A 9,090-nucleotide genomic window follows, 5' to 3' on the forward strand; every position below is an offset into this window, starting at 1 on the left:
CCCTCGGCAACTGATCATTATTACAATGATAAGCTAGTCTTGATGTAGATATACGTAATGAATTGTGCGCTGGTCTATGGAATCAAAAGTTGTCGTATGCTAGGCTCTACACAGCAACACAACTTTTTGGTAAACAATCAAGATGACACAGGCGTGCATTTGAACGAATTGGTCATTTTTTTTACACAGCTCATAATATGCAGGCATTTCAGGCACTACTTGTGACTTCTCTTTGCACATTACTTGCTCAGTGCCTGCAATTATCTACACAAAACCTCATGTTTGCTAAAACGAACACTCAGATTCAACGAGATTTTAGGTCTGGCCCGGCGACCTCGTTGAACCCGAGTTCCACTGTAATATAATGTATGATCTTGCAGTTGTTAAAAATAGCTGTGCTTCAGGCAAAAGAACAAACTGGCATTTGTCTCACACCGCTACCCAAGCGTTCTTTGATTTAATTGAGAAATTTTGTTATTCCTTTTAATCGAGAAATTTTCCAATTTCTCCACAATTTCTCGTCAAGATTTAGCTCTTACTTGTACACACCCCTGAGTATAAACTAAAAGAACAAAAAAAGGTGCATTAGAATAATATGCAGTGCATTTAAAAAACCCTCAAGACTCTTGTCTATGTCTAATTCAAATGATGTCAACTTGAGCTTGATGAGTACAGGTGTTTGAAAAAGAAATTAATTGAGTTTTTTTTAAAAGAGCGCAAGATATCTGTCTAAAGCGGAAACCTTTACAAGGCGGAGAAATCCCTTCCCTTTGGAGATTTTGACTTTGACTTGTCAAAGATGGAAAAAGCTTGGCCAGCTCAAGCCTACTGTAGGCCTACTTAAAACAAAACTCCCACGTTCGGTACCACCACTTCAACCTTAACACCACACCAAGTGATGGAGAGAAGAAGGGGTGCAGTTTGAGGGTAGCTGTTGCAAACTCACGTGAGCCCCTTGTGATGCAGATGGTCGGTTGGTGTGGGTGTAAAATCTCACCACTGCTTATCTTCATAAGTGAGGCATCAACATTACAAGGAAACTTTCCTGATGAGACAGAAGTGAAAAATCCCCCCCCCCCCCAACTCCGATATGATTATATCGCCAGCCCAGAAAAAAAAGGATCCTGAATCTTTACAATTAAAGTACAAGCAAGGGAAAAGCTACATTCATTGATTGTGTTTACAGTTAGTTGAGTTAGTCGGCCCCATTTATTTTATACAGCCATGGTTATAAAAGGATTCCAGCAATAACAGGGTTATAATAAATTCCTAAGTCCAATCTTTTAAGTAAAAGAGTTGTTTTATAGTATAGAAGGCATTTAGACAGACATGCTCGGCTATAACAGTGCTACAACTATCGACAAAATCCTAAAACAGACAAGAAAGCAGAATGTAACAAAATAATTTAAGCAAAACAACAGCAAACATTGATGGTGGTGAACTGGATATGACCCCCAATAGAAGGGCTTAAGTTGAACGTGTACACATTTTATGATTATGATGTGTCATACTGTGTGCGCAGAGGAGGGAGGGGGGAAAGCTGGGTGCACTTTGGTGTTGATATAAATCCAGTCAATCACTACGCTAGCATGATCTTGGTCTGGCACCACATCGTCACATTGTTTCCCAGTGGGGTGACAAGACTTGTTGCAGGAAAAAAAGATTGAATGAAATGTAAGCGCTGGGCACTAGATCTACAAATCTATGTCATGTGTGCTCTTTTTCCCAAATGTGGTACATGTAACTGATTACGAAAGGTCGTAGTAAAGCAAATACATGGAACATGCTGCAGGCTCTGTACAGTAGAGTTTGGAGATACATTTGTATGGAGAGAACGCTATATGTGCAATTAGAAGGCTACAATTATTACCGGCGTATCTCAAATCATTTCTTGTCAACCTCCATGAGACTGAGATAAAGATGTTAGAAAAAGGAAGATAATGATGAGACAAAAATTCCACAGAAAAAGAAAAGAACATTTTAGACTGAAAAATTGACGATATAAAATATATCATGTGTTGTTATAAAAGCGATCCTACTCGTTGATCATTAGTTACTGTGTGATGTAAGCTTCATCCCTGTCTATAACACAGGATCCGGCTAAAGGGGATTTCATTAGGGATGGGCATTAGTCAATACCAGTACCCAGTACAGTGGAGTTCACTTATAATGAGTCCGGAAAAAACGAGAAGTTTGTTATAAAGGCACTATTCTAAAACCCCGTTTTTTTTCTCCTCTTTACCTTTGTAAACAAAATACTTCTATAGCGCTATCAGACACACTTGTGAATCGGTTATAGCGGAATATTGGTGCTGCTGTGCACATGGCATAGGCCAATTATACATAAATGCAAGACCTCGCCAGTTGAGAAACTTGTTGCTGATCTTGCGAAACAAAGAATAGGAGAGCCCATGTGCGTCAACAATGAAGGCCGGAGCAACTGAATAGGGAGGGTGTGGCATGCACAGACAAGCAGAACACATCGCGTGATAGGCCAGTTTAGATTATCAAGGCCTGCCATGCCTCTCACTTCTCCAATGGGGGGATGGAAAGGTCACAGCATTGTGATGGATGGAGCGAATGTGTGACATGCACAAGCAGAGAGAATGCACCACAGGGTGGGGTAGGATGGGGGGAAAACACAGCAGGCAAGTTAGCCCAGAGCCCTTTCTTTCTGATCGCCAACGCCGAGCTGTCAGTCCACATCGCTAGATCTAGCGCTAGAGAAACAAGCCTGATTCGATTTTTGATCAAGTAAGACCTAGAGGTCATGTTGAAACAAAATCATCACCAGGGGAGATAGCAAAAGGAAAAACAGAAAACCAAACTCATAGATTAGGCTTACTTTACAGTTTCCCTTGAATTAATTACTGGATCCCTTATAGCGAGAATCCTGCTATAACGGACTTTTTGCTTCGGTCCCCTCCCTCTCGCTATAACAGGATTCCACTGTACTGGTTCTCAAAACGTAACTTAATTGATACTCGATATTGGAAGTCCCTTAATCAATACTATTCGATACGGAGATACTTTTAGACAAATGAATGAAGCCCCTTCACTTTCGAAACCTTAAACAGTAACTGAGATAACATGGGATGGATAAAAACTTTTTGTCTACTCTTACATACATAATACATGTACTAAAGTAGGTGTACACTCGCACAGTTGTAGCCAATTTTACTATAGGCCTCTTGTCATTCCTCGGTCAGAAGTCAGAAGTCTGAGAATACTATTCGTCAGTATTCGAATAGGCTGAGAACAATGCCAGACGCGAGAGGTATGACGCAAAAACATCTGACGATAATCATCCAATCACGATTGTTTCTCAAACTGGCGAGTGGGCCTAGACCTAAACACGCGATGAATCATCCAATTAAATTTGTTATCGAACAGGTTATCCTAGGCCTAATTGATATTCAAGAGAAAGTTTTTGGCGCAATTTGGTGCAGCACTCAAGATTGCGCTTTTCTTTCATTTGATGAATTTCGTCTTACGGGGCACATCGTGCGCCATAATTCAATCGTTGTAGCCATTTTATACCTCTGCTAATCTCAAAATGTCTTCACAGCTACGAAGAAAGAGAAGTGTAGTATGAGAACATATTTTGATATATCTATACAAGTGTTGTGTCCATTGCTTTCCAATGATTTCCTTAACCAGTACTAGTACTGGGTATCAGTACTAGTACTGGGTATCGATCGATACTGAATTTCTTAGTCAGTACCAGTACTCGTGATTGGCTAATATCGACTAATGCCCATCCCTAGATTTCATATTGGTCCCAACAGTCCTGCTATTGCCAGAGTCCATTATACTACATTGTACATCAATGAGTGGAAACAAAGTAAATTATCAAAGCAAACTAAGACTTGCCAACTTTTTCAAACCCCAATCAGGGACACCCATTCTTATAATATCAGATTACATTCAAATGAACAAAATTATATAAGGTGAGTCTGGCTATGGGCATAGTGTAATACACATGATAATAAAAATGTCTTCTCAAATTCCTGATTGCAAAATCTGGGAAGTTCAGGATAGTCGGCAAGCCTGCAAATGTCAAACAGTGAGCTCTTGTATTAGTAATAGATCTATATATAAAGTCTAGGCCTACTGATGCATGGCAATGTCATATCAGAGCAGCTAGAAATACTAGGACAGCATTTGGGAGGTGTAGTTTTGAACATAGTTTCGGACTCTTGATCCCACTTACCAAGCTGGCCCCTTTCCCCTAAATTCTCCATTCTAAGACTAAAACTGAAAATGTTTGGTTTTTTCTAGCTCCTCCCTTACAATTCCACCTTCAACTGGTTCAATTACGTACAGGAATATAGCAATTATTATAGCTGGAGATCTTCTTAGAAGTTAGAAACTGAGCTAGAGATGGAAGATAAGAATCAAAACAAATGTTATTACTATTATTACAGTAGAACATGGCAACAGTGGGACTTTAAGTTCCAGAAGAAAAATCCCGCTGTAGGCAAGTTCCCGCTATAGGAATGCAAAGGGGAATTACCGAAAAACCACACACTACACACTCTCCCCTTCTCTGATTGCTAGGGCTATGGCACATCACTTTTAGAGTGGCTCACGTGTCTCTCCACACCATCTCTCTCTCCTGCCTGCCCCACCTCACTCATCACTGGACTGGCCAACCACAATGCCACACCAATGAATGCCTGTTTGGAGCTCACCTACAGCTTCTCCCCACCCCCTTCCCCCCAGCTAGAGCTCGCTCGATCTCTCCCGCCATAGGCCTAGCTCCCGCCATATTCAACTTTGGGCCTTTCCTTGCTCCGTTAAACCCAAGCACAGTTAATTTAGTTTACATAGCCACAAAAAAAGGGTGATTCTGGTACGGTCCCGCTGCAGCGGGTGCCGCTATAGTCATGTACTAAACTGTATTACAATAAAGTTAGCTGAAAGACAAAGGAAGATTATAATAAAAAGAAAATAATATGGCAAGTCAAAATATAAGGTTCAACTACTGAGATTGAAGAGTGCAATGTTCTGAAAAAATGGGGTGGCCCTCAAACCCAAAAGGACCATTAACCTTGAAAACTATTGTAGGCTGAACTAAAACTCTTGAGATTGTGAAGACTTCTTGGCCTTTGAAGCAGTAGCAGCAGCAGACTTCTTGGGCAGAAGGACAGCCTGAATGTTTGGCAACACACCTCCCTGAGCAATGGTGACACCAGAAAGCAGCTTGTTCAATTCCTCGTCATTTCTGATGGCTAGTTGAAGATGGCGAGGAATTATTCTGGTCTTCTTGTTGTCACGAGCAGCATTACCAGCCAACTCTAACACTTCAGCAGCGAGATACTCGAGTACAGCAGCCAAATAAACAGGAGCTCCAGCACCAACTCGCTCAGCATAATTGCCTTTCCTCAAAAGACGATGAATTCTGCCAACAGGAAACTGCAGTCCAGCCCTTGATGAACGGCTCTTGGCCTTTGCTTTGGCTTTTCCTCCTTTACCTCGTCCAGACATGGTGTTTCGAACCTGCTTTACTTTAGTCGACAAAGGATCTCTGAAATTGAAAAAAAACTTTCAGTTTCACCTCTCACCGTCGATGTGCTCTCAAGCTCGGTGTCCAGTGCGGCACACAATGATTTCAAACGAGTGACTGCGGATAGAAGAGGTCTGTTGATTGTTGACTTCCGTCTATCATTAGGCCAACGATTTCGTTTCCCCATTCATACAGTAGCCTACAGCTGTTGCTGCTGTGCGAGTGTTTGTTTGTCAAGCAGAGTAGTTTTCTCTTGGGGAGAATTTATTGCTTCAAAATAAAGCACTGATAAACTATCACTAAATATAGTACCATTCACTATAATTTATTTTTTGTAAGATTTATTGTTTTATAAAATAACTTTTACTTTCGATTCTGTGAGGATAAATCTTCTTTTCCAGCTATTTTCAAAATCTTGTATTACCACAATAACTATTTTTGCAAAACAACGGTTCCTCAGGCAAGCATGGCAGAGGTGGCGGTGTAGTGTACCCTGCCGGGAGAAGGTCGTACACATTGTGTAACCTTTATGTTCAATTGCGTTAGCGTGTATACAAGTTTCAGTTTCAGGTCATTTGGTATCTAACTAAATTTGTGTTCTCCGTTAAAAGCAGGTAGGCCTATGTGTAGATCTACATTCTAGATCTAGATTTTTTCATCTCTGTTTTTTGTCCTCATCCACTGTGAGTACCTCTTCGTCTTCTTACTCTACTGAACTCATCTACTTTGTCTTACTCAAAGTTACTCTTTTCTTTAGTCTTTACTGACTTTATACCGTACATTTTTCGTTCTGACTGCAATTTCATTTCGAAGTGACTAGATCTAGATATAGATATAGATCTAGATATAGATCTATTTCTCCGAACGTTCGGAGAAATAGTGTCGATCTTTATTTCTCCGAACGGTTCCCGGCTTCCGGTCTCCTGATTTTTTGCCTAGATCTATTTATTGCAAAAGTTCGGCGCCAACTTTCATTCTGCCTCTGCCTCTGGTCTGGGAAGGAACAGCGCATGGCAAGCCCGCCTACATACAACCTTCAGTAAAACCCACCACACACCCACCACCATCATGCACATGTACACACACAAACTTATACACACACTAACTAAACATGATCAGTGGGCAACTTTTGAACATATGATGAGCTGAGTTGTGGATGGAGAGACAGTGTGAGTGACAGAGCGGGTGAAAGGTAGAATTTACGAGTGTATCCACAGGCGATAGCAACTACAAGACGACGACACCGACCCTCCTGGCCTGGTCCACAGCTCACGAATGAAAGGAATGTGGCTAAGGCAGTGTTTTTGCCTATATTATTGTCCATGGTTCGCAGGGTGCAAGGGAATGAGTGAGATTTTCTTTGTGTGTGCCTGAAGGGAGGGGGTGGGGTGTGAAAGTCATGTGGACGGGGATGAGCCGCGGGAGAGAACATGGACATGGGAATTGAATGAATGAGTGAAACTGAAAGAGAGGAACGACTCATCATGAGCACTGGAGTGTATGGATCCTGTGTTTCTATTTTTGTATACTTTGAACTGTTACTGAATAATGGCTGAAATAAAGCCCGAAAAATACACACACACTCCTCACTCTCCACTTACACACTTACTACCACACACAGACACACGCACATGCATAGACACACACACACACACACAGGAGCAAATTTTTGGGTCTATATCTATTTCAATTTTCAAGAGCTAGTCTAGAGATTTTTAGATGAGTGTAAAAACGGGAAAAAGAAAGGTTTCACAACAGAATTAAATCAAAATTAGTCGAACAGCCCATAAACAACCACAAATATTAACAAATAAGGGTGTGTGTCAATCTGTCTGAAGAAAATTGCCTGTTTTAACCCTAAAAGTGCGTAAATTTTTTTTTGAAAGTACAGGATATTACATGTAAATTATGGAATCACACACATTAAGGGGCCTGCCAGTGTCAGTACATGTAATCGGTTTTGGTGGAACGTACGCTCTAACATAAAACATTTAAATCTTACATGTATATATATATATATATATTTAGAATTTAATGAAGGTAGGAACATCAAATTAAATGATGTTACACTATGCAACATTCCCCCCCCACCTTTCCCCCCCAAAAAAATGATAGAAAAACAACACATCAGAACAATAACAAGAAAAAAAATTACACACTAACAAAATAAAACACCACAAAGAGTCGAAGAGGAAAAAAGTAACTGTGACGTATTCAACAAATCAACATGGTGACAACAAGTGAAGTGAGAAAGAGACTAAGTGAAGCTAAGTGAACTTTCTTTCAAAAGTAAAGAGGTTCGGTTTCTTTCTTTTTTTTTAAATTTGACTTTTATTCCCCAACCAAAAAATGCCAAAAAATCGAGCCACGATTGATTGGTCGCAGCTGCGACAAACGCAGAAGCTGGTTCTATGTGTCGTTATCAATAACCCTCCGTAGATCTAGATCTAGACAGCACACGAGTGAACACAACACATTAAGTTTATGAGCAGCACCCTTCATAGGCAACATTTCATATCTGTAGCGAAAAACTGTTTGGAGTTTTTTATATAAATATTTACTGCAGACATTTTTTGGACCGATTGAACCATATATTGTATACAAACAATCTTGGTAGGCCTATACTCTATATAATTCCGAAATTTGCGGGAAAGGGTGTGATTTCAGAGTGTTCGGAGAAATAGTGCCCAGCTTTATTTTCCCCAACGTTCGGAGAAATAGTGCCGGCCATTTCTTTTTACGAAGTGACTAGAGTCTAGATCTAGACTCTAGATCATAGATCTAGATTTGAGATCTATTCAGACTTCCTAATAGAGAAAAATTAAATTCGGACTTGGAATCTGAATTGAGTCCAGCATGACGTCCGTTCCGACCCTTGTTCCTAAATATTTCCAGCATGTACGAACTTTTTTTCGATTATAATGATAAGTCGAGACGTGAGCTTTTTTATCCAGTTACTTGATCTAGATTCTAGATCTATCTAAACTGGCCCTACCTGCATCACAAGTATAATTAGATCTAGATTCTTGTATGAACAGAGAACGACTAAGTTGAGCTGATCTTGCCAGGGGCAAAGTTAATTATGTCGACCAATCGTCCAATGAGATTGCGCCTAGCGATCTCACACTCTCGGCTTGCTGGGGGAAGAGGCCACGGCTGTCGGTTTTGTGCGATGTAATAAAGAAAATAATTACAGAAAGGCCAGCTCTATAGAATAGCGCTGGCGAGTCTTTTGGCTATTCTCACTCGGTGTGCGTTCACCGTTATAGCCTAGGCAAACCAGTGTAGAGTTCACCCTGAACCACACAATTGCACACTGTGATAATAGAATTGAAGAATTCTGTGCCGTGAACAAATGTTCAATTACTACTGTCAGCCTAAAAGCGTGCAATTTTGTCTGTGGGCAGTGGAGAGAGGAGTAGGCTAGGCCTAGCGCAAGAACTTCCGGGCAAAACAAAATGGCGACCCGCATAGTTCGGCTCGATTCAAAAAGTTAAATAGCATTAACATCTTTGTAGAAGACCAAATTAATTTACTTTTGTGTTTTAACATCATTTTTAATCTTTGTTTTGGTCAATTAG

General features: G+C 40.6%; 2 protein-coding genes across 3 annotated transcripts in view; one reads left to right on the forward strand and one right to left on the reverse strand.

Annotated features, from left to right (window-relative positions):
- Positions 1–2,892: 2,892 nt before the first annotated feature.
- LOC101858296 (histone H2A) lies at positions 2,893–5,930 on the reverse strand. The gene has a single exon (XM_005105883.3). It carries the CDS (start codon positions 5,488–5,490, stop codon positions 5,077–5,079), a length of 414 nt encoding a protein of 137 aa, XP_005105940.1. The 5' UTR covers positions 5,491–5,930; the 3' UTR covers positions 2,893–5,076.
- A 20-nt stretch (positions 5,931–5,950) lies between these two features.
- LOC101858508 (cytochrome c-type heme lyase) overlaps positions 5,951–9,090 on the forward strand; it is a 16,983-nt gene continuing 13,843 nt past the window's right edge. The window contains exon 1 of one of the 2 annotated variants that reach the window (XM_005105884.3): positions 5,951–6,123. The gene's annotated coding sequence lies outside the window, so the exon portion shown is untranslated. The remainder of the gene's footprint in view (positions 6,124–9,090) is intronic. The other variant, XM_035971760.1, reaches the window with a different exon arrangement.

This window comes from Aplysia californica, unplaced genomic scaffold, assembly GCF_000002075.1.
Source record: "Aplysia californica isolate F4 #8 unplaced genomic scaffold, AplCal3.0 scaffold00499, whole genome shotgun sequence".
NCBI classification, from domain to species: domain Eukaryota; kingdom Metazoa; phylum Mollusca; class Gastropoda; order Aplysiida; family Aplysiidae; genus Aplysia; species Aplysia californica.

Bases quoted from the DNA above. Each gene is read 5' to 3' on its own strand.
- LOC101858296 (XM_005105883.3), bottom strand. From the start codon at position 5,490: ATGTCTGGACGAGGTAAAGGAGGAAAAGCCAAAGCAAAGGCCAAGAGC.